This window comes from Dendropsophus ebraccatus, chromosome 6, assembly GCF_027789765.1.
Source record: "Dendropsophus ebraccatus isolate aDenEbr1 chromosome 6, aDenEbr1.pat, whole genome shotgun sequence".
In the NCBI taxonomy this organism is placed as follows: Eukaryota; Metazoa; Chordata; class Amphibia; order Anura; family Hylidae; genus Dendropsophus; species Dendropsophus ebraccatus.
The window spans coordinates 42,010,176-42,036,621 of record NC_091459.1 but is presented as its reverse complement, the minus strand read 5'-3'; the positions used below and the strand labels follow the sequence as shown (position 1 = coordinate 42,036,621).

General features: G+C 45.5%; 1 protein-coding gene across 1 annotated transcript in view; it reads left to right on the top strand.

The window, feature by feature from the left end:
- The window catches only part of LOC138795586 (amine sulfotransferase-like), a 64,571-nt gene that overhangs the window by 7,541 nt on the left and 30,584 nt on the right, over nt 1-26,446 (top strand). Inside the window, exon 3 of the mRNA XM_069974881.1 lies at nt 7,598-7,806. Within this exon, the coding sequence (XP_069830982.1) occupies nt 7,598-7,806 (209 nt within the window). The remainder of the gene's footprint in view (nt 1-7,597; nt 7,807-26,446) is intronic.

Sequence of the window (26,446 nt, the reverse complement as noted above, 5' to 3'; positions counted from 1 at the left end):
TTTACTGATGTAGCTTGTTTTGTGCACGACAAATTTCCATTTTTTAGTCATGTAACTTCATGTAACTTTTTGAACTTTTATTAACACTTTTTTGTAGGGATAATAGAAAAAAGTGACATTTTCCTTTTATATTAAACTTAAACAATAAACAATAAAAAGAAATAATGCAAGAAAACTCAGTAAAAACAAAAAAAATCCTAATACTGATCTAAGTAGTGTAAGTACAATAGACTTTTAAGCACCTTTATTCAGGGGGTTAATGAGGTCTATATACACTGCTCAAAAAAATAAAGGGTAGCAGTCAAATAACACCTCCTAGATCTGAATGAATTAAATATTCCCATTGAATACTTTGTTCTGTAAAAAGTTGAATGTGCTGACAACAAAACCACACAAAATCAATAGAAATCAAATTTATTAACCAATGGAGGCCTGGATTTGGAGTCAAACACTCCAAACAAAATTAAAGTGGAAAAACACTACAGGCTGATCCAACTCTGATGTAATGTGCTTAATACAAGTCAAAATGAGGCTCAGTCAGGCCCGCATCTGCCATGAGGCGAAGCGAAGTCTTCGCCTCAGGCAGCAGGTCTTAGGACCCTGCAGGGGGCAGCACTGTCCGCCCCTGCACAGTGAGCTTTTATGCATATATTATATGCATGACCGCTCACTGACTACAGGAGCAGAGAGATCAGCCATAGACTGATGTCTCTGCTCCTCTATGCGTATTCCGGGGCGTGCTACGCTAATAGCTTACCGCCCACGGAATTTACGTGCAGAAGCAGGGACTCCCTGCTCCTGCACTATAGGAGGCCCCCTGCTGTCAGCTGTGTCTGTGTCCTTATTAGGAGGCACACACAGCTGACAGAAGGCTCAGAGCAGGGAACTAAGAGTTCTCTGCTCTGTGCCATTCACTTCTAGATCGCAGGCTGTGTTAGTGCTGCGATCTAGAAGTGATCTGGAGCAGCCAGTGATGTCTTCCTGGTCAGGCTGCTCCATGAGATCTGTGATCAGCCTGACCAGGAAGCATCCAGGAGGCCACAGGGACTGCATGGGAACCAGTGGTGAGGTGAGTAGCTGCTGGCCTGTTTTTTGTTTTACTTTTTGCTGAGATGGGGGGACACAGGAGATGGATGATACAGGGGGTGATTGTGGGGAGACACAGGAGATGGATCATACAGGGGGTAATTGTGGGGAGATGGGGGGGACACAGGAGATCAATGATACAGGGGGTGATTGTGGGGAGATGGGGGGGGACACAGGAGATGGATGATACAGGGGGTGATTGTGGGGAGATGGGGGGACACAGGAGATGGATGATACAGGGGGTGATTGTGGGGAGATGGGGGGACACAGGAGATGGATGATACAGGGGGTGATTGTAGGGAGATGGGGGACACAGGAGATGGATGATACAGGGGGTGATTGTGGGGAGATTGGGGGACACAGGAGATGGATGATACAGGGGGTGATTGTGGGGAGATGGGGGGACACAGGAGATGGATGATACAGGGGGTGATTGTAGGGAGATGGGGGACACAGGAGATGGATGATACAGGGGGTAATTGTGGGGAGACACAGGAGATAGATGATACAGGGGGTGATTGTGGGGAGACACAGGAGATGGATGATACAGGGGGTAATTGTGGGGAGATGGGGGGACACAGGAGATGGATGATACAGGGGGTAATTGTGGGGAGATGGGGGGACACAGGAGATGGATCATACAGGGGGTGATTGTGGGGAGATGGGGGGACACAGGAGATGGATGATACAGGGGGTGATTGTAGGGAGATGGGGGACACAGGAGATGGATGATACAGGGGGTAATTGTGGGGAGACACAGGAGATAGATGATACAGGGGGTGATTGTGGGGAGACACAGGAGATGGATGATACAGGGGGTTATTGTGGGGAGATGGGGGGACACAGGAGATGGATCATACAGGGGGTAATTGTGGGGAGATGGGGGACACAGGAGATGGATCATACAGGGGGTGATTGTGGGGAGATGGGGGGACACAGGAGATGGATGATACAGGGGGTGATTGTGGGGAGATGGGGGGGACACAGGAGATGGATGATACAGGGGGTGATTGTGGGGAGATGGGGGGACACAGGAGATGGATGATACAGGGGGTGATTGTGGGGAGATGGGGAGACACAGGAGATGGATGATAATGGGGGTGATTGTGGGGAGACACAGGAGATGGATGATACAGGGGGTGATTGTGGGGAGATGGGGGGACACAGGAGATGGATGATAAAGGGGGTAATTGTGGGGAGATGGGGGGACACAGGAGATGGATCATACAGGGGGTGATTGTAGGGAGATGGGGGGACACAGGAGATGGATGATACAGGGGGTGATTGTGGGGGGACACAGGAGATGGATGATACAGGGGGTGATTGTGGGGAGATGGGGGGACACAGGAGATTGATGATACAGGGGGTAATTGTGGGGAGATGGGGGGACACAGGAGATGGATGATACAGGGGGTAATTGTGGGGAGACACAGGAGATGGATGATACAGGGGGTGATTGTGGGGAGACACAGGAGATGGATGATACAGGGGGTAATTGTGGGGAGATGGGGGGACACAGGAGATGGATGATACAGGGGGTGATTGTAGGGAGATGGGGGGACACAGGAGATGGATGATACAGGGGGTGATTGTGGGGGGATGGGGGGACACAGGAGATGGATGATACAGGGGGTGATTGTAGGGAGATGGGGGGACACAGGAGATGGATGATACAGGGGGTGATTGTAGGGAGATGGGGGACACAGGAGATGGATGATACAGGGGGTGATTGTGGGGGGACACAGGAGATGGATGATACAGGGGGTGATTGTGGGGAGATGGGGGGACACAGGAGATGGATGATACAGGGGGTAATTGTGGGGAGATGGGGGGACACAGGAGATGGATGATACAGGGGGTAATTGTGGGGAGACACAGGAGATGGATGATACAGGGGGTGATTGTGGGGAGACACAGGAGATGGATGATACAGGGGGTAATTGTGGGGAGATGGGGGGGACACAGGAGATGGATCATACAGGGGGTAATTGTGGGGAGATGGGGGACACAGGAGATGGATGATACAGGGGGTGATTGTGGGGAGATGGGGGGGACACAGGAGATGGATGATACAGGGGGTGATTGTGGGGAGATGGGGGACACAGGAGATGGATGATACAGGGGGTAATTGTGGGGAGATGGGGAGACACAGGAGATGGATGATACAGGGGGTGATTGTGGGGAGATGGGGAAGACACAGGAGATGGATGATACAGGGGGTAATTGTGGGGAGATGGGGGGACATAGGAGATGGATGATACAGGGGGTGATTGTAGGGAGATGGGGGGACACAGGAGATGGATGATACAGGGGGTGATTGTAGGGAGATGGGGGGACACAGGAGATGGATGATACAGGGGGTGATTGTGGGGGGACACAGGAGATGGATGATACAGGGGGTGATTGTGGGGAGATGGGGGGACACAGGAGATGGATGATACAGGGGGTGATTGTGGGGAGATGGGGGGACACAGGAGATGGATGATACAGGGGGTAATTGTGGGGAGACACAGGAGATGGATGATACAGGGGGTGATTGTGGGGAGATACAGGAGATGGATGATACAGGGGCTAATTGTGGGGAGACACAGGAGATGGATGATACAGGGGGTGATTGTGGGGAGATGGGGGGACACAGGAGATGGATGATATAGGGGGAGATGGGGGGACACAGGAGATGGATGATACAGGGGGTGATTGTGGGGAGATGGGGGGACACAGGAGATGGATGATACAGTGGGTGATTGTGGGGAGACACAGGAGATGGATGATACAGGGGGTGATTGTGGGGAGATGGGGGGACACAGGAGATGGATGATACAGGGGGTGATTGTGGGGAGATGGGGGGACACAGGCGATGGATGATATAGGGGGAAATTGTGGGAAGACACAGGAGATGGATGATACACAGGGTAATTGTGGGGAGATGGGGGGACACAGGAGATGGATGATACAGGGGGTGATTGTGGGGAGATGGGGGGGACACAGGAGATGGATGATACAGGGGGTGATTGTGGGGAGATGGGGGGACACAGGAGATGGATGATACAGGGGGTGATTGTGGGGAGATGGGGGGGACACAGGAGATGGATGATACAGGGGGTGATTGTGGGAAGATGGGGGGACACAGGAGATGGATGATACAGGGGGTAATTGTGGGGAGATGGGGGGACACAGGAGATGGATGATACAGGGGGTAATTGTGGGAAGACACAGGAGATGGATGATACAGGGGGTAATTGTGGGGAGATGGGGGGACACAGGAGATGGATGATACAGGGGTAACTGTGGAGAGATGGGGGGACACAGGAGATGGATGATAAAGGGGGTAATTGGGAGATGGGGGGACACAGGAGATGGATGATACAGGGGGTAATTGTGGGGAGACACAGGAGATGGATGATACCCTGTTCACTATACTGTCACTGTGTGGGGGTAATGCTGGACTCTATACAGTGTTTTTTATTCAGTTGCAGTACTGGTGGTATTGATCAGTCATTAAGCAGGGGTAGTGAGTTCAGGATGTGGCGGAATTTTTCCCTTGGAGTGGTGATACACAGTCATTATGTGGTGGGATTATTTGGTGTTTATATAATGTTGATCTCAGTTGGGGGGGGCGCTATTTCAGTTCTCGCCTCAGGCAGCAGAAGAGCTAGAATCGGCCCTGGGCTCAGTATTGTGTGTGGCCTCTATGTGCCTGTATGACCTCCCTACAATGCCTGGGCATGCTCCTGATGAGGTGGCAGATGGTCTCCTGAGGGATCTCCTCCCAGACCTGGGCTAAAGCATCCGCCAACTGTCTGTGGTGTCTGTGGTGCAACTGTCTGTGGTGCAACATGACGTTGGTGAATGGAGCGAAACATGATGTCCCAGAAGTGCTCAATTGGATTCAGGTCTGGGAAACGGGCCAGTCCATAGCTTCAATGCCTTCATCTTGCAGGAACTGCTGACACACTCCAGCCACATAAGGTCTAGCATTGTCCTGCATTAGGAGGAACCCAGGGTCACCAGCATATGGTCTCACAAGGGGTCTGAGGATATACCTAATGGCAGTCAGGCTACCTCTGGTGAGCACATGGAGGGCTGTGCGGCCCTCCAAAGAAATACCACCCAATGCCAATCCTGGTGTTCTCTGGCAAATGCCAAGCATCCTGCACGGTGTTAAGCTGTGAGCACAACCCCCATCTATGGACGTTGGGCCCTCATATAATCCTCATGGAGTCGGTTTCTAACCGTTTGGGCAGACACATGCACATTTGTGGCCTGCTGGAGATTATTCTGCAGTGCTTCTCCTGTTCCTCCTTGCACAAAGGCGGAGGCAGCGGTCCTGCTGCTGGGTTGTTGCCCTTCTACCGCCTCCTCCATGTCTCCTGGTTTACTGGCCTGTCTCCTGGTAGCGTCTCCAGCCTCTGGATACTACGGTGGCAGACACAGCAAATCTTCTTGCCACAGCTCATATGAGTCAAGTCTCATGCTACCACAAGTGTGAACGCACCACCAACATTCAAGTGACCAAAACATCAGCCAGAAAGCATAGGTACTGTGAAGTGATCAGTCTGTAGTGTGTTTTCCCTCTTTAATTTTGTGTGTGTGACTCCAAATCCAGAATAACACACACCCCTCTTACAGGTGAGGTCAGGAGTTACTAAAGACGCATAAATTACCAAACCCACAGACTCAAGGACAACTCCGTCCAAAACTATTTTTTAATATGTTATTACTAATGGAAAGTTAGACAAATTTCTAATGTACATTAATTGTGGGAAATGCACATATAGGGCTATTTCCCTTAATTTAGTAGATCAGGGAGACTTCAGATTCTCTAAAAAAAAAGGTGACGTCACGAACTGGGGGTGTAATTAAAATGGAGTGTCCAGCAGGGGCGCACTATATATAGAAGTCAATGAGTACCATTGACTTCTATATATAGTGCGCCCCTGCTGGACACTCCATTGGAATTACAATGGATGTGTATGTAAGTGTAATATACAGTATGTTTCTGATTGAATACATTTATGGAATACATTGGGTAGCAAGTAATTCTTTGGAATATTTTCAAGCTATTGTATTTTTTATTTATATTATATTTTATTATAAGTTGTATTTTTTTTGAAAGTGATATTTTTTTCCTTTATTCCTATATATATGTTACAACATTTATGCAGATTATATATATATATATATATATGTTAAACATCTTAGTAAATATTTATTAATTCATTTATTACTCATTATTATCTATACAACTCACCGTAAGGAGTTTGCTAGAGAGCCTACTATTTTTACATACAAATTTCTGGTATAGAGGGGCTAACCAAGTAGTGCACTCGCAAGACACCTACACATCCCCATCTGTACTATCAGGTCGAGATCTTACTATACCCACTTAATGTTGTTATGAACTGATTAAGGCCATATTGAGACAGCATATTAACACCGGCCTTTCTGTGACCCGGTCAAGTCACAGAACAGCTGGTGTTACTGAAGATCATCCCGGCCAGTACTGCAGTACCAACCGGATGATCTTCTTTTCATTTCACAATTCACCACTGCACACAAAGGAGCGTGTGGCTGGATGGAATCCGAAATGGAATCCAATGTCAGTTTTTCGTGCGGCTGGATGGAATCGTGTGTATACGCTGTGGCCGGGATTCCATTTATTCAAATACACTGTATGTTTAGCATAAATCACGGTCGTTGTCAAGTTGCAACAACAGACGTGATTTATGATAAACATACTTTGTGTGAACATGGCCTAAGGTTGCACAGTCCCTATGTAGTGAGAATTTTACTGCCAGTAGTGTTTTTTTAATTTTTGGATTCCACTTTAGGGTAGTTTCAAAGTACCGTATCGCAGCGGATTTAACACTGCGAGTTTCACAGTGAAATCAGCTGCAATACTGGGTATGCTTTACATACTCACAGAGGATTTTTTATTCCACTGTGAGAATTTAAAGTTTCTTTCCACTTAACCTATTGCTGCTGGGCAATGTTACCTGCAGGTACTCCAGCTTGCTTTTCTGGCTCCCGACTCCCTGGTGTCCTGCTGAGAAGCAAGCAAGACCGGGGGCAGGTAACATATTAGCCCGGCAGCGGTGGGTTAAGAGGGAAAGGGATTTTACATACTTGCAGCAGATTTTTCATTCTGCTGTGAGAAAATGACAGTATTCAGTATCACAGCGGATTTTGCTGTGGAATTCACGGTGTGAAATCCACTGTGATACGGTGGGTACGTGTGAAGGCACCTTGTGTCACACGGTCGAAGTCATTGCTGGATTCTTTAGATGTCAGTGGTGTCTGTAGGTTTTCTTTTAATGGGCTTACAGAAGGTCAGTTGGCCTCTTGTGAACACGACCCAGGAGAAGATGAATTGGAGTTGGATTCATTTATAGAGTAGAGTCTAAACAGTTGCATGTCAAATTCATCTTCTTAAAATGAATTAATTAAAAACATGTTGTACAACTTCTCAATAAGAATATATAGATAATAAAACCTATAAACTCTTTTGCAGGCACAATTTGGACACAACAAATTCTAAGCCTAATATTTAATGAAGGCCATCGAAATGGAACGGAACAAATAGAGAATATAAATAGGGTGCCTTGGATTGAATATAACATTAACAATATCAACTTTAAAAGCCGCCCATCTCCTCGTCTCTTCACAACTCACCTCCCTTATTATCTAATGCCGAGAGATCTGAGGTTCAGGACGGGAAAAGTAAGTATTTTCTTACACTGTTTCTTGTTTTGTTTCTTGTTTTTTTATGTCTGCGTGGCTTTTCTTTCACAGTGCCTAATATTTGTGTAGTTTTTGAGAAACAGAAAAAGAAATATACAATACATTTGGAAAGTCACTTTTTACGCATTTTGTTATATTTAAAAGATTCTCCGGGCAAACTTAAAAAAACAGGGAGGGCAGGAGGTGGTAAGAACATAACAATAAAACTTAGGATCCTATTTGACAAAGCAATATTTAACAATAAAAGATCGCAAGTGAGAGCTACTCAGCCAATCACTGGCTGCGGCGCTGTCCTGTCTCATGCAGTCATTGATTGGCTGAATGAGCTGTCACTCTCACCTCTGAACTGACTGCCCGCTCAGCCAAACAGTGAATGACAGACGGGACAGCGCCACAGCCAATAATTGGCTGAGAAGACTGTCCCTCTTCTCCGGAGACTGACAGCCCGCTCATCCAATCACTAGCCACGGCACTGTCCTGTCTCAGTCAGTAATTTGCTGAGCGGGCTGGAGGCACTTGGACATAGAAGAGGACATCAGGGGAGCACAGACAGGTAAGTAGTGCACAAGAACTGCACCAAAACAGCTAAATAATTGCTTAGCCGTTTTATTACAGATCATTAGGTTCGGTTCGCAAGTTCACAAATTATACATCAAAAGTTTGTGAACCTGGTAAACCAAATTTTGTAAAACTTCGCTCATCTCTACCAGTGACATCATGGCCCCACTCAGAAATCCCCACTTAGCAGGACAGGGTGGGTCCTGTGGTGTCTCAATGACACAAGAAGCAAAGATTCTGTATGCAAAACATAATACTTTTTATTTATATAGCACCAACAGATTATGCAGCACTTTGCAATTCTGGGGGTACATATCCCTATGAGGCATATGACAATTGCCCCAATCACAGGGAAAAAATTCCTTCCCAACTCCAATGGCAATTAGAATAATCCCTGGATCAACGTATCACCATAAATCTAATGCCCATAACTTGTAATATTATATTTTTTAAGAAAAGCATCCAGGCCTCCCTTGAACTTATTTAACCCCTTAAAGACAGAGCCAATTTCGATTTTTGCGTTTTCGTTTTTTCCTCCTTGTGCTTAAAAGGCCATAGCAGTTGCATTTTTCCACCTAGAGACCCACATGAGCCCTTATTTTTTGCGTCACTAATTGTACTTTGCAATGACAGGCTGAATTTTCACATAAAGTACACTGCGAAACCAGAAAAAAATTGTGGTGAAATTGAAAAAAAACAAAAACGCATTTTGTTTATTTGGGGGAAATGTGTTTTTACTCCATTCGCCCTGGGGTAAAACTGACTTGTTATATATGTTCCTCAAGTCGTTACGATTACAACAATATGTAACATGTATAACTTATATTGTATCTGATGGCCTGTAATTCAAACCATTGTTAACAAATATACGTTCCTTAAAATCGCTCCATTCCCAGGCTTATAGCGCTTTTATCCTTTGGTCTATGGGGCTGTGTGAGGTGTCATTTTTTGTGCCATGATGTGTTCTTTCTATCGGTACCTTGATTGCGCATATACGACTTTTTGATCGCTTTTTATTACAATTTTCTGGGTTTGATGCGACCAAAAATGCGCAATTTAGCACTTTCGGATTTTTTTGCGCTGACGCAGTTTACCGTGCGAGATCAGGAATGTGATTAATTAATAGTTCAGGTGATTACGCACTCGGCGATACCAAACATGTTTATTTATTTATTTATTTACTTTTATTTATAACCTGGGAAAAGGGGGGTGATTCAGACTTTTATTAGGGGAGGGGGCTTTTTATTAATAATGACACTTTTTTTTTAACTTTTACACTTATACTAGAAGCCCCCCTAGGGGACTTCTAGTATAAGTGCATTGATGCATTGATCTCTCATAGAGATCTCTGCAGCATAGATATGCTGCAGAGATCCATGAGATAGGCACTCGTTTACTTTCGGCTGCTGCAGCCGGAAGTAAACGTGTGCCGAGCCGGGGACGGCGCCATCTTGGAGCGGTCCCTGGCCGGCTTCAAAAACGGAGATCGCTCCTCCGGGATAACATCCCGGGGGAGCGATCTCCTCCACTAGACACCAGGGAACGGCTGAATCCGGTAATCGGATGCAGCTGTCATGTTTGACAGCTGCATCTGATTACTGTATTAGCGGGCACGGCGATCGGACCGTGCCCGCTAATACCTGCGGTCCCGGGCTACAAGCGGCACCCGGGACCGTGGCGGTTCAGAGCGGGGTCGCCGCGCGGCCCCGCTCTGAACGTCCTTAACGGCAACAGGGCGTAAATATACGCCCTTTGTCGTTAAGGGGTTAATGAATTAGCCATGACAACATCATGTGGCAGAGAGTTCCAAAGTCTTACTGCTTGTACAGTAAAGAATCCGCGTCTACGCTGATGGTAAAAACTTCTTTCCTCTAGACGTAGAGGATGCCCCCTTGTCATGGTTACAGACCTAGGAGTAAAAAGATCACTACAAAGATCTCTGTACTGTCCATTCATATATTTGTACATTGTATTCAGATCACCCCTAAGACGTCTTTTTTCTAAACTAAAAAGCCCCAATTCTGGTACTGTAACCCACCCATTCCCTTAATGACCTTGGTCGCCCTCCTCTGCACCCGCTACAGTTCAGCCGTGTCCTTGTTTTATACTGGTGTCCAAAACTGTAGTATTCCATGTGTGGTTTGACCAGTGATTTATAAAGAGGCAAAACTATATTCTCATCTTTAGCATCTATACCTCTTCTGTTGCATCCCATGATTTTACTAGCTTTGGCAGCTGTTGACACTGATCGCTAAAGTTAAGTTTACTGTCCACCAATACCGCCAGGTCCTTTTTAGAAGCAGTTTTACCCAGTGTTTTATTGTTTAGCACATAACTATACTTATTATTTCTACATCCCAAATACATAACCTTACATTTATCCACATTAAACTCCATTTGCCATTTATCTGCCCAAGCCTACAGCTTCTCCAAATCCCTCTGTAATATGATATTATCATCCTCTGTGGTGATTACTTTACCCAGTTTACTATCATCTGCAAAAATGGAGATTCTACTCTGTAGCCCCTCTACAAGGTCATTAATAAACATGTTAAAAAGAAGTGGACCCAAGACTGAGCCCTGCGGCATCCTCATTTTATAGACCAACCTTTCATGCGGCACAGTATAAAATCCCTTTGAAAAGTCCAGATACACAACGTCCACACAATGTACCTGTCATTAAAAACATCTTTGCATATTTTACCAGAAACATCAATATCTAACAAAACATAAGTTTTGAGAATGACACAAATATTATATTTTCACATGATCTGCTGCCCCCTTGTTTTTATGTGCGTTTGTCAGATGTTTTTATCACATACAGAAATATAATTGCAATCATATTATGAGTAACAAAAGCTTATATTGACAGTTAGAATGAGTTAATGCAGCAAGTCAATATTTACAGTGTTGACCTTCAGGACCTCTGCAATTCTCCCTGGCATGCTCTCAATAAACTTCTGGACCAAATCCTGACTGATAGCAGTCCATTCTTGCACAATCAATGCTTGCATTTTGTCAGAATTTGTTGGTTTTTGTTTGTCCGCCCGTCTCTTGATGATTGACCACAAGTTCTCAATGGGATTAAGATCTGGGGAGTTTTCAGGCCATGGACCCAAAATCTCTATGTTTTGTTCCCTGAGCCATTTAGTTATTACCTTTGCTTTATGGCAAGGTGCTCCATCATACTGGAAAAGGCATTGTTGATCGCCAAACTGCTCTTGGACGGTTGGGAGAACTTGCTCTTGGAGGACATTCTGGTACCATTCTTTATTCATGGCAAGACTGTGAGAGAGCCAATTCCCTTGGCTGAGAAGCAACCCCACACATGAATGGTTTCAGGATGCTTTACAGTTGGCATGAGACAAGACTGGTGGTAGCGCTCACCTCGTCTTCTCCAAATAATCTGTGTTTCAGATGTCCCAAACAATCGGAAAGGGGATTCATCAGAGAAGATGACTTTACCCCAGTCCTCAGCAGTCCACTCCCTATGCCTTTTGCAGAATATAAGTCTGTCCTTGATGTTTTTTCTGGAGAGAAGTGGCTTCTTTGCTGCACTCCTTGAGACCAGGCCTTGCTCCAAGAGTCTCCGCCTCACAGATGCACTCATACCTGCCTGCTGCTATTCCTGAGCAAGCTCTGCACTGCTGGTAGCCCGATCCCGGTAGCCCGAAACACTTTTAAGAGACGGTCCTGTTGCTTGCTGGTCTTTCTTGGGCGCCCTGGAGCCTTTTTGGCAACAATGGAACCTCTCTCCTTGAAGTTCTTGATGATGCGATAGATTGTTGACTGAGGTGCAATCTTTCTAGCTGCGATACTCTTCCCTGTTAGGCCATTTTTGTGCAGTGCAATGATGACTACACGTGTTTCTTTAGAGATAACCATGGTTAACAGAAGACAAACAATTATGCCAAGAACCAGCCTCCTTTTAAAGTGTCCAGTGGTGTCATTCTTACTTAATCATGACAGATTAATCTCCAGCCCTGTCCTCATCAACACCCACACCTGTGTTAATGGAGCAATCACTGAAACAATGTTAGCTGGTCCTTTTAAGGCAGGGCTGCAATGATGTTGAAATGTGTTTTGGGGGATAAAGTTCATTTTCTAGTGCACCCATGACAGAGCACATAATAGAGCACCTTGTGTCCTGAGCAGAACACACTGTTTCCTGAATGTTGTTACTTTTTGTATGTTGACTGTACCTTATTTCCTCTACGCCCTCTTTCCCTCCGGTTTCCCCTCCCCTCCCTCTCCCCCCATTCTTCTCCGCCCATGTCGTCCTACCCTTTTTCTTTCTAAAGTAGGTGACATTGCAGTATTGTTAATATGGCGTATGTATTGTTGAACATATGCGCCTTCTTTGTACATATTGTATACTTGGAAAAATTATAAATAAAGTGTTCATTTTCTAGGCAAATATTGACTTTGCAAGTAATTGCTGTTAAGCTGATCACTCTTTATAACATTCTGGAGTATATGCAAATTGCCATTATAAAAACTGAAGCAGTAGACTTTGTAAAAATGTATATTTGTATCATTCTCAAAACTTTTGGCCATGACTGTACAGTAAAGTAAGCTTTGTGTGTCAAATTCAAAAGTATAACATCGGCCACTAGGTGTCACTATTTTTAGCTTCACAGACAGTCAGGGCCGCTTTAACCTGGGTATATATGGTGCACATGCACCGGGCCCCCTGATCCAGATCACATGACAGGGGCCCCCCGGCTGAGTCACCACAAATTTTCATCCCCCAACCACCTAATGAGCCGGGACGCCTGACTGCGCGTGATGTCACCCGGCCCGGCACCTGATTGGATGCGCAGCAGCGCACGGCCGGCCGCAGCGGCACCACTCTACTTTCCCGCCTCCCCTGCAATTCTGTCTGCGCAGTCAGTGAGGAGAAGGGGGAGCTGGTGGTGGTCGGGAAGGAGGAGGAGCCTGTGTGCTGTGGTGCCCGGGCTGTAGCTACTTCCTGTGAGTCCGGGTCACCCTGCACTACATGCTCTGCTGGCCCTGTTTGCGGGGGAGCCCAGGAGGCACTGCAGAAGCATCCAGCCTCTCCCCAGGCAGAGTGTGTGGAGGCGGGGGAGCAGCACCTGCACTATGAATGTAAGTAGCAGCGAGGTGGGGGTGTATGGAGAAGGGGAGGGAAGAATAGAAGCTGGGGGCCCACTGACAGAGGATTTGCCCACCGGACCTGTCCGGGGTATGTCCAGATAAGCCCCGCCCCCTGATTTTAGGCCCCGCCCCCGGAACGGACCGTGGGTAGTATTCTGACTGACTGCCATTCAGAAGTCACCCAGCTTTCCTGCATCTTATATTGTTGTGAGTATGACTGAGGCCACCCAGCTTTCCCAGGATCTTAGTATGAGGGGGGTCACTGGGAACACAAGACCTTACAGACTAGGAGGACTGAGTCAGTCCTCCTAGTCTGTAAGCTCCTGTGTCCCCCCAGTCCTCCTAGTCTGTAAAATGCTTATTAGTTCACCAATCCCTACAGTGGGAACCTGTCAAAGCTAGAAACTGTTCCAGTGGTGATATTAGGTTTGTACATGCCCCCACTAGCTTAACTCTCCATTATTCATAAAGATTTAGGGGTATTGTACCTGACATAGGAATGCTCCCCGACCATACTCCCTTTTTATAACTTGTGATAAAACCTAATGCACTAAGTATAATGCACCAGTGATAATACCTGATAAATATAATTCAGTTAACCTTTATAAGGAGAGGGGGCCCACTCTTGAGGTCTGTGCACTGGGCCCACCAGTGTATTAAAACGGCCCTGCTGACAGTTGTCAATGAATGCACGTGAACAATAACAGCGATTTTGATGGTGACAAGGAAGTGAAGGCAGGAGATTCAAAGCTCTGCTGCCATGCTGTCGATCACAGTGCTTACAGCCAACAACAGACACTGGAGCGACAGAGGGCATCAATTGAACATTAAGTAAACTCCTGAACTAATGATATATTCTTTGTTTATATGATTATGACATAAATAATTTCATTTTATTTTTACACTATAAATCAGTTTTATGCTTATATTAAAATATAGCTTTTTGTATGTTTTTTTTAATGTAATTTTTCTGTGAGTTCACTAAAATCATGGTGGAAATTATGCATTTTTTTCCTTGATTGGCACAATTCTTGCAAAAATGTGGACAGATCAGTGCAAAAGGCGCTTACGTTTAACCCCTTGCCTCTATAGCCTGTTTTGGCCTTAATGACCAGGCTCATTTTTCAAAATCTGACCTGTCTCACTTTATGCGCTTATAGCTCAGTGATGCTTTAACGTATGCTAGCGATTCTGAGATTGTTTTTTCGTCACATATGGCACTTTATATTAGTAGCAAAATTTGGTCACTACTTTGTGTATTTTTTGTGAAAAACATCAAAATATCAAGAAAAATTTGAAAATTTAGCATTTTATGAACTTCTGAAATTCTCTGCTTCTAAAAAAGGAAGTCATAGCACATAAATTAGTTACTAAATCACATTACCAATATGTCCTCTTTATTCTGGCATAATTTGGGAAACATATTTTCCTTTTTTCGGGTGTTACGGGGCTTAGAAATTTATGAGCAAATTATCACATTTTGTGAAAATTTCCAAAACTGATTTTTTTTAGGGACCAGTTCTTTTTTTAAATGGATTTAGAAGGCTTGTATACTGAAAACCCCCATAAGTGACCCCATTTTGGAAACTAGACACCTTAAAGAATTAATCTAGTGGTATAATGAGCATTTTAACCCTACAGGGGCTGGAGGAAAGTATTTACAATTAGGCCGTAAAAAAATCGAAAATTTAAATTTTCAAATAATATATACGTTTAGATTAAAGTTTCTCATTTTCAAAAGGAACATGAGAAAAAAAGCATGCCAAAATTTGTAACGCAGGTTCTCCTGAATACAACGGTACCCCAGATGTGGGCGTAAACCACTGTATGGGCACACAGCCGGGCTCAGAAGTAAAGGAGCGCCAATTAGCTTTTTTAATGCAGATTTTGCTGAAGAAGTTTCTGAGCGCCAGGTGCATTTGCAGCGCCCCTGTAGTGTCCGCAGAATAGAATCCCCCCAAAAGTCACCCCATTTTCGAAAGTACACCCCTCAAAGAAATCATCTTGGGGTAGGATGAGCATTTTGACCCCACATGTATTAGAGGAAAGTATTCAAAATTAGACAGTAAAAATGAAAAACACGAATTTTTCCAATAATATGTTTGTTTAGTTTGAAATTTCTCAATTTCACGAAAAACAAGAGAAAAAAAGTACCCCAAAATTTGTAAAGAAGGTTCTCCTGAATACAACGGTACCCCATATGTGGGTGTAAACCACTCTATGGGCACACAGCCGGGCTCAGAAGAAAAGGAGCGCCAATTAGCTTTTTCAATGCAGATTTTGCTGAAGAAGTTTCTGAGCGCCAGGTGCATTTGCAGCGCCCCTGTAGTGTCCGCAGAAGAGAAACCCCCCAAAAGTCACCCCATTTTGGAAAGTACACCCCTCAAAGAATTCATCTTGGGGTGTGGTGACCATTTTGACCCCACAGGTATTAGAGGAAAGTATTTAAAATTAGATAGTAAAAATGAAAAACTTGAATTTTTCCTATAATATGTTTGTTTAGTTTGAAATTTCTCAATTTCACGAGGAACAAGAGAAAAAAAGTACCCCCAAATTTGTAAAGAAGGTTCTCCTGAATACAACGGTACCCCATATTTGGGCATAAACCACTGCATGGCCACACAGGAGGGCTCAGAAAGAAGGGAGCGCCAATTAGCATTTTCAGTTCAGATTTTGCTGAAGAAATTTCTGAGCGCCAGGTGCGTTTGCAGCGCCCCTGTAGTGTCCGCAGAAGAGAACCCCCCCAAAAGTCCCCCCATTTTGGAAAGTACACCCCTCAAAGAATTCATCTTGGGGTGTGGTGACCATTTTGACCCCAAAGGTATTAGAGGAAAGTATTCAAAATAAGACAGTAAAATTGAAAAACTAGAATTTTTCCAATAATATGTTCGTTTAGTTTGAAATTTCTCAATTTCACTAGGAACAGGGGAGAGGCTGCATGCCCAAATCTGTAACGCAGGTTCCCCTGAGTAGAACGGTACCCCATATGTGGGCATAAACCACTGTATGGGCACACAGCCGGGCTCAGAAGGGAAGGAGCGCCAATTAGCATTTTCAGTGCAGATTTTTCCGAAGAAGTTTCTGAGTGCCAGGTGCGTTTGCAGTGCCCCTGTAGTGTCAGAAGAATAGAACCCCAGCAAAAGTCACCCCATTTAGGAAAGTACACCCCTGAAAGAATTCATCTTGGGGTGCAGTGAGCGGTTTGACCCCACAGGTATTAGAGGAAAGTATTCAAAATAAGACAGTAAAAATGAAAAACTCAAATTTTTCCAATAATATGTTCGTTTAGTTTAAAATTTCTTAATTTCACGAGGAACAGGAGAGAAAACGTACCCCAAAATCTGTAACGCAGCTTCTTCTGAGTAAAACGGTACCCCATATGTGGGCATAAACCACAGTATGGGCACACAGCCGGGCTCAGAAGGAAGGGAGCGCCAATTTGCTGGAGCAAAACCGCAGCTAGTAATAGTTATTAGAATAGCGCAGTTACTAAAATACAATAAAAAATTAGATTACAGGTAATGTGGGGTGGTCACGGGCAACCTGGGGTGGTCACAGGCAACCTGGGGTGGTCACGGGCAACCTGGGGTGGTCACAGGCAACCTGGGGTGGTCACGGGCAACCTGGGGTGGTTATGGGCAACCTGGGGTGGTTACAGAGAATCTGGGGTGGTTACAGGCAACGCGGGGTGGTTACGGGCAACGTGGGGTGGTAACGGGCAACGTGGGGTGGTTACGGATAAACTGAAGTGCTTATAGGTAATCTGGGATGGATACCTGTAATCTGGCGTGGTTATGGGCAATCTGGAGAGGGTCACTGGCAATTTGGGGTGGTTAGAGGCAACGTGCGGTGGTTAGAGGCAACGTGCGGTGGTCAGGGGCAACGTGCGGTGGTCAGGGGCAACCTGCGGTGGTCAGGGGCAACCTGCGGTGGTCAGGGGCAACGTGCGGTGGTCAGGGGCAACGTGCGGTGGTCAGGGGCAACCTGCGGTGGTCAGAGGCAACGTGCGGTGATTAGAGGCAACGTGCGGTGGTCAGAGGCAACCTGCGGTGGTCAGAGGCAACGTGCGGTGGTCAGGGGCAACGTGCGGTGGTTAGAGGCAACGTGCGGTGGTCAGAGGCAACGTGCGGTGGTCAGAGGCAGCGTGCGGTGGTTAGAGGCAACGTGCGGTGGTCAGGGGCAACGTGCGGTGGTCAGGGGCAACCTGCGGTGGTCAGAGGCAACGTGCGGTGATTAGAGGCAACGTGCGGTGGTTAGGGGCAACGTGCGATGGTTAAGGGCAACGTGCGGTGGTTAGAGGCAAAGTGCGGTGGTGAGAGGCAACCTGCGGTGGTCAGGGGCAACGTGCGGTGGTCAGGGGCAACGTGCGGTGGTCAGGGGCAACGTGCGGTGGTTAGGGGCAACGTGCGGTGGTCAGGGGCAACCTGGGGTGGTCAGGGGCAACCTGCGGTGGTCAGCTGCAACGTGCGGTGGTCAGGGGCAACGTGCCGTGGTCAGAGGCAACGTGCGGTGGTCAGCGGCAGCGTGCGGTAGTTACGGGCAATCTGGAGGGGGTCACTGGCAATTTGGGGTGGTTACGGTCAAGATGTGGTGGTTATGGGCAACGTGCGGTGGTTACATGTAATCTGGCGTGTTTACGGGCAACCTGCGGCGGTTACGGGCAAACTGGGGCGGATACGGGCAACCTGCGGTGGTTACGGGCAAACTGGGGCGGATACGGGCAACCTGCGGTGGTTATGGGTAATCTGGGAGTAAAACGCAATTATTACTATAATAAAAAGTGTGTTTTATTTTGTTTGTATGTTTTTCACATTTACACTTTTTCACTTGTACTTTTTTCACTTTCATTTTCACTGTATTACTATGATTACTGTGATATTTTCTATCACAGTAATCATAGTTTAGTGACAGAGACCAAATTGGTCTCTGTCACTTTAAATTTTCAGAGCTAACTGCTTCTGACGCGCATGCGCACATCAGAAGCAGTCAGGACGTCGAGGAGGACGGAGCTCCAGGATCAGGTAACGTATGTGGGGAAGGGGGGGTGACTGGGGGACGGGGGTGACTTGGGGGGGGCACGGTGACACTTTTTATCCCCTGTCACCAATGATTTATTGTGACAGGGGATAAAAAGTGCCGGGCAGCACTGGGAACAGGCGATCGGCGGTATATAGTATATACCGCCGATCGCCTGTTCCGGGACCCCACAGGGGGGGTCCCCGATCACTGCCCCATGCTCTCCGCTACCTCCGGTGGCGGAGAGCATGGGGTTTTCATTCATTTTTTATTTCCATCGCTGCGAACAAACATCGTTTATTCGCAGCGATGGGGGCGGCCATCTTGGATTTGATGGCCGCCCGGGGAGGGGGGGGGTAGAGATCGGCCACAAGGGGGCTGATCTGAGGTCTGATTAATACTTATTTCATCTCCCCCCACCGTGAATCCACGGTGGGGGGAGATGAAATGCAGCGGCGGCGCCAGTACTGGTGGATCGCCGCTATAACGGTAATAGCGGCGATCCGCCAGTACCGGGGGGGGGAAAGGGAACTGCTGGGGGAGGATCTGTAGTGGCGGCGGGAGGAGGCAACATGCAACAGCCCCCTCCCGCCGCCCGATCGCCTCCCAATGCAAACATATCCCCATAGACGCTGCGGTCGCATTGACCGCGGCGTCTATGGGGTTAACTGCCCGGGGGGAGCGCGGCTCCCCTCCGAGCAGAGGCAGCGGGAGGAGGCTATGTGACATAGCCTCCTCCCGCTGCCCGATCTCACCTCGGGACAGCGGGGGGAGGCAGGGAAGACATGACGTTTGGGAAACGTCATGTTGCGGGAACTACCTGCTTTACATGACGTTTCCCAAACGTCATTTTGCGGCAAGGGGTTAAAGACCCCTAATTTCCCATAGAAAATAATGGCCCATTGCAAATAATGGCCACACTCTAACCGCTAACAGCCAATCACAGCATGTATGCAAATAGCTGAAATATAGCAGCCAATAGGAACTCTAAGGTCTTGTCAGGCATGTATCACAACATCCACAGTCACATGTCCACTATTGGCCAATAGAAGATGTAATATATGGAAGGTCCTTAACGATTTTGTCTCACTGACATGAGTAAGATTGTCATGGTAACCGAGCAATGATCTTTACCATTATAAGTAGCAGAGGTCAGTCAGTAAAAAAGCAGAGCTGAGGCAGCCATGTAGCAGGGACGGTACCCAAGCTGCTCTTAAAGGGACGGTACCCAAGCCACCCGTAAAGGGACGGTACCCAAGCCGCTCTAAAAGGGACGGTACCCAAGCCGCTCTTAAAGGGACAGTACCCAAGCCGCACTTAAAGGGACGGTACACAAGCCGCTCTTAAAGGGACGGTACACAAGCCGCTCTTTAAGGGACGGTACACAAGCCGCTCTTTAAGGGACGGTACCCAAGCCGCTCTTAAAGGGACGGTATCCAAGCCGCTCTTAAAGGGATGGTACCCAAGCAGCTCTTAAAGGGACGGTAACCAAGTCGCTGTGTAAGGGGAATTACATAAGTAGCTCTTAAAGGGACCCAAGTTGCTCTAAATGGGTCCCTTTAAGAGCGAAATAGGTCCCTTTAAGAGCAGAATGGATCCCTTTAAGAGCGACATGGGTCCCTTTAAGAGCAAAATTGTTCCATTTAAGAGCGGCCTTGGTCCCTTTAAGAGCTAAATATGTCCCTTTAAGAGCAAAATGCGTCCCTTTAAGAGCAAAATGGGTTCCTTTAACCCCTTAAGGACAGAGCCTGAAATGGCCTTAATGACAGAGACAAATTTTATGAATATGACCTGTGTCACTTTATTCATTAATAACTTCGGGATGCTTTTACCTATCCGTCTGATTCTAAGATTGTTTTCTCGTGACATATTGTTCTTTACATTTCTGGAAAATTGGAGTCGATACTCATAACGAATCTTTATGAAAAAACCCCAAATAATGTGAAAAAATTTGAAAAAATGCATTTTTCCAACTTTGAAACTTTTTTGCTTATACAGAAAGTAGTTATACCACATAAATTATATATTAAATAGCATTAGCAAAATGTCTACTTTATGTTGGCGGCATTTATTAAACGATCTTTCATTTGTTTTAGACAATAGGAAGCTTTAAACATTAGCAGCAAATTTCCAAATTTTCAGTAAAATTTCAAAATCAGATATTTTTAGGGACTTGTTCAGATTTAGGCTGGGTTCACACGCTGTAACTGTGCGGCTGTATTTTTTATGCGGCTGTAAATGTGCGGGTGAAACTACTGCCGTGGGAAAAAATAGACATGCGGCTCAAAACATACGGTCATTTACTTGGAAATCTGGTTCAACTAAAAATAACAAATAAAATCTTAAGAAAGTGATGCAAACACCTCTGGATGCATCTGGGAAAGCAGGGAAACAGTTTACATGAATCGCTATTACCGGGGTTTGCGATCCTCTGCACTATAGCCGATGTCTCTCATGGTTAATATATTGAATTAATAAAACACATTTTCTTTGTAATAAAGTCCCTTTTATTGTTCAATAATTAAATGTAAACGATTCCATCATTTTGCAATTAAATATACTGTTAAAATAAATATATATATAAATAAATGTATATTTATATATATATTAATTTTTTGACAGTATATTTAATTGCACAATGATGGATTCGTTAGAATTAAATTATTGACCAACGAAACTGAATTTATTTAAACGAAAATGTGTTTTCTTAATTAAATATTAATTAGTACAGGAAACTCCATAAGCCGGTAATTCATATGCCGGCAATAGAGCATTCTGTACTAATCATCACTTAACTTTAATGAAAACATCAAATGTTTCTTCTAATTATGTTATGACAATAGCATTATTAGAAGAAACATTTAGAATTATATGTGCGCTCAGCTGATTGGCTGTTCGGCTGAGCGCACATATAATGAGCCGGTCCGCAGCACAGTGACTTCATTGTGCTGCGGACCAGCGAAGAGGACACATCGGGGTAAGTATAGAGCTCTCCCCACCCCCTCCCCGGCACTGCACCCCTCCCAGCAAGGAAGGGGGGTCACTTAACCCCTTCCTTGCTGGGATGGGTGCAGTCTGACATCAGTCTGGCCCCCAGGGGGTTAAGGGGGATGCAATACATCCTCCCTTAACCCCTTGGGGGTCAGACTGTAAGCAGCGATCTGTAAAGATGCTGCATATTGTAAGGAGCACAACACCGCTCACAATGATGGGTGTTGTGCTCCTGTTTGTGTGTTTTTTGTGTGTTTCTCCCTTTTTGTTTTTCAGATATCGGTATCCTGTGGATTACGTCGGATTCCATGGACTACGTCGATGACCAGCGTTTTTTTTATTTTTTTTTTAATAAAATGGTCAATGAGGGGTGTGGGGGTGTTTTTATTTGAATAAAAAAATTTGTAAACTTGTGTCTTGTCTTTATTTCTTTACTTTATAGACTTAGTAGTGGAAGCCGTCTAATAGACGGAATCCATTACTAAGTTGGGGCCTAGTGTTAGCCGGTATAAAATGGCTAACACTAACCCCCTATTATTACCCCAGTACCCAATGCCACCAGGGGTACTGGGAAGAGCCGGGTGCCAGTGGTCCCGGAGCGTCAAAATTGGCGCTCCTGGACCGGGCGGCAGCAGGCTGGTAAGATTTAGGCTGGGGAGGGCCTAAAACAATGGCTCTTCCCACCCTGGTGTTACCAGGCTGCTGTCGTTTGGTTTTTAACACGGCTGGTTATAAAAATAGGGGGGACCCTATGCGTTTTTTTTTTTTTAAATAAATAAATAATTTAAAAAAAACGCATAGGGTCCCCCCTATTTTTATAACCAGCCGGGTTAAAAACCAAACGACAGCAGCCTGGTAACACCAGGGTGGGAAGAGCCATTGGTTTAGGCCCTCCCCAGCCTAAATCTTACCAGCCTGCTGCCGCCCGGTCCAGGAGCGCCAATTTTGACGCTCCGGGACCACTGGCACCCGGCTCTTCCCAGTACCCCTGGTGGCATTGGGTACTGGGGTAATAATGGGGGGTTAGTGTTAGCCATTTTATACCGGCTAACACTAGGCCCCGACTTAGTAATGGATTCCGTCTATTAGACGGCTTCCACTACTAAGTCTATAAAGTAAAGAAATAAAGACAAGACACAAGTTTACAAATTTTTTTATTCAAATAAAAACACCCCCACACCCCTCATTGACCATTTTATTAAAAAAAACATTAAAAAAACGCTGGTCATCGACGTAGTCCATGGAATCCGACGTAATCCACAGGATACCGATATCTGAAAAACAAAAAGGGAGAAACACACAAAAAACACACAAACAGGAGCACAACACCCATCATTGTGAGCGGTGTTGTGCTCCTTACAGTATGCAGCATCTTTACAGATCGCTGCTTACAGTCTGACCCCCAAGGGGTTAAGGGAGGATGTATTGCATCCCCCTTAACCCCCTGAGGGCCAGACTGATGTCAGACTGCACCCATCCCAGCAAGGAAGGGGTTAAGTGACCCCCCTTCCTTGCTGGGAGGGGTGCAGTGCCGGGGAGGGGGTGGGGAGAGCTCTATACTTACCCCGATGTGTCCTCTTCGCTGGTCCGCAGCACAATGAAGTCACTGTACTGCGGACCGGCTCATTATATGTGCGCTCAGCCGAACAGCCAATCAGCTGAGCGCACATATAATTCTAAATGTTTCTTCTAATAATGCTATTGTCATAACATAATTAGAAGAAACATTTGATGTTTTCATTAAAGTAAAGTGATGATTAGTACAGAATGCTCTATTGCCGGCATATGAATTACCGGCTTATAGAGCTTCCTGTACTAATTAATATTTAATTAAGAAAACACATTTTCGTTGAAATAAATTCAGTTTCGTTGGTCAATAATTTATTTCTAACGAATCCATCATTGTGCAATTCAATATACTGTCAAAAAATAAATATATAGATAAATATACATTTATTTATATATCTATTTTTTTTAACAGTATATTTAATTGCAAAATGATGGATTCGTTAGAAATAAATTATTGATCAACGAAGGTGTCTTGATTACAAAGAAAATGTGTTTGATTAATTTAATATATTAACTATTAGAGGCATCGGCATTCGGCATCATTGCCGGCTATTTTTGAAGTACTCCGTACGGACCGCCTGTCAATCCTCAGCCGCAAACAATGGTCTTGTTCATTTTTTACGGGTCCGTTTACGATAGGGCCGTAGATTCATACATAGTGTGCACTGTGCAGCCGCATATCCTATACTTCCAAGCATACACACGAACCACCAAAAATACCGCCGCACAATTACAGCCGCAAATACAGCCGCACTCTTACAACGTGTGAACCGAGCCTTAAAGTGTATTTGAGGGGCCTGTATGTTAGAAAGCCCCACAAAGCACCCCATTTCAAAAAACTACACCCCCAAAACTCTGCAAAAGCACATGCAGAAAGTTTTTTAACCCTTTAGGGGAGTCACAGAAATAAAAGCTAAGTGTGTAAGAAATTAGAAAATTTTAAATTTCTGTGCAGAGATTTTATTGTAATCCAATATTTTTCATAATTATAAATCTATTACCAGAGAAATGCACCCCAATATTGATTTCTCCGTTTCTGCAGTTTATAGAAATACCCCATATGTGGCCCTATTGCGCTATTTGACGCAACCACAAGCCTCAGATATAAAGGAGCGCCTAGTGAATTTCAACGCCTCCATTATATTTGGTCATTTTTGACCATACCACTTCAGGTTGGCAGAGGCTCTGGGGTACCAAAACCTAAAAAACACCCCTAAAGGGACACCATTTAGAAAACTACACCCCTCAAGGAATGTAACAAGGGGTGCGGTGAGCATCTGGACCCCACAGGTGCTTCACAGATTTTCCGAACAATATGGCGTGAAAAAAGAAAAATATATTTTTTACACTAAAACGTTGTTCTAGCCTTCAATTTTTCATTTTCTTAAAGGGATAAGAGGAAAAAAAAAAGACACAAAATGTGTAGCGCAGTTTCTCCCGAGTACGGAAATACCCCACATGTGGACATAAAGTGCCAAGCGGGCGCAGGACGAGCCTCCAAAGGGAAGAAGAGCCAATTGGCTTTTGGAAGCTGAATTTCACTGGAAAGGATTTCAAGGGCCATGTCGCATTTACAGAGCCCTCGTGCTGCCAAGACACTGGAAACCCCCCACAAGTGACCCCATTCTGCAAACTACACCCCTCAAAGAATTTAACAAGAGGGGCAGTGAGCATATGGACCCCACTGGTGACGGGCACGAATGTGGAACAATGTGACGTGAAAGTGAAAATTTTCATTTTTTCACTTTCACTGTACAAATGTGGCCGTCATCAAGGGGTCCATATCCTCACTTCACCCCTTGTTAGATTCCTTAAGGGGTGTAGTTCCCAGAATGGGGTCATTTGTGGTGGGTTTCCACTGTCTTGGCAGCACGAGGGCTCTGTAAATGCGACATGGCGTTCATCATCCATTCTAGCCAAATCCAACCTCCAAAATCCAATTGGCGCTCCTTCCATTCGGAGGCTTGCCCTGCTCCCACATGGCGCTTTATGTCCACATGTGGGGTATTTACGGACTCAGGGGAAATTTCTCTAAACATTTTGGTTTTTTTTTTTTTCCTTTTAACCCCTTTTGAAAATGATAAATTGAAGGCTAGACCAACATTATAGTGTAAAAAATGTAATATTTCATTTTCACGCCACATTGTTCCACATTTGTGCCCGTCACCAGTGGGGTCCATATGCTCACTACACCCCTTGTTACATTCCTTGAGGGGTGTAGTTTCCATAATGGGGTCACTTGTCAGGGGTTTCAACTGTCTTGGAAACACAGAGGCCTTTTGAATGCAACATGGCCCCTCGAAATCCATTCCATCCAAATCCAGCCTTCAAAAACCAAATGGCACTCCTTCCCTTCGGAGGCTTACCCTGCACCCGCATGGCGCTTTATGTCCACATGTGGGGTATTTCCATACTCAGGTGAAATTGCGCTACACATTTAGTGTTTTTTTTAATCTTTTAGCCCCTTGTGAAAATGAAAAAATCATGACAAGATTAATGATTTAGAGTAAAAATTTTACAAAAAATGTTGGTCTAGCCTTGATTTTTTCCATTTCTACAAGGGGTTAAAAAAGAAAATGAACACAAAACGTGTAGGGTAGTTTCCCCTGAGTACGAAAATACCCCACATGTGGGCATAATGTGCCATAAGGGCACAGGGCAAGCCACCAAAGGGACAGAGCGCCATTTAGAGGCTGGAATGGAGGATGGAGGCCATGTCGCAATTACAAAGCTCCTGTGCTGCCAGAACAGTAGAAACCCCAACAAGTGACCCCATTCTGGAAACTACACCCCATAAGGAATCTAACAAGGGGTGCAGTGAGCATATGGACCCCACTGGTGACGGGCACTTACGTAGAACATGTGCCGAGAAAATAAAAAATAAATTTTTTTTCATTTTCACGTCCCAAATGTGGCCGTCACCAGGGGGCCATATCCCCGCTGCCCCCCTTGTTAGATTCCTTATGGGGTGTAGTTTCCAGAATGGGGTCACTTGTGGGGGGGTTTTACTGTCCTGGCCGCACAGAGGCTTTGTAATTGCATCATGGCAAGTCTCTAATGGGAATGGCGGCCATAGCTATTTAGCTGGGGAAAAGGGACAATTCTAATTTATTTGGGGTATTAGGCCAATTATTGGTTTATAAGGTTGAAAATGACAGGTGTCCATCAAACTCAATCTGTGTTGATCCAGAGGAAGGCAAAAAACCCTCGTGAGGCAGACGACAGTAGCTTTATCACATGGAAAAATTTCTTTCCGACTCCATAATGGCGATCAGAATAATCCCTGGATCAACGTGAACCCTGAAATAGGAATAAGGGACGGAATTTAGAAAATGTAGAACCCCAATGACGTGTGGTACGCCTTGAA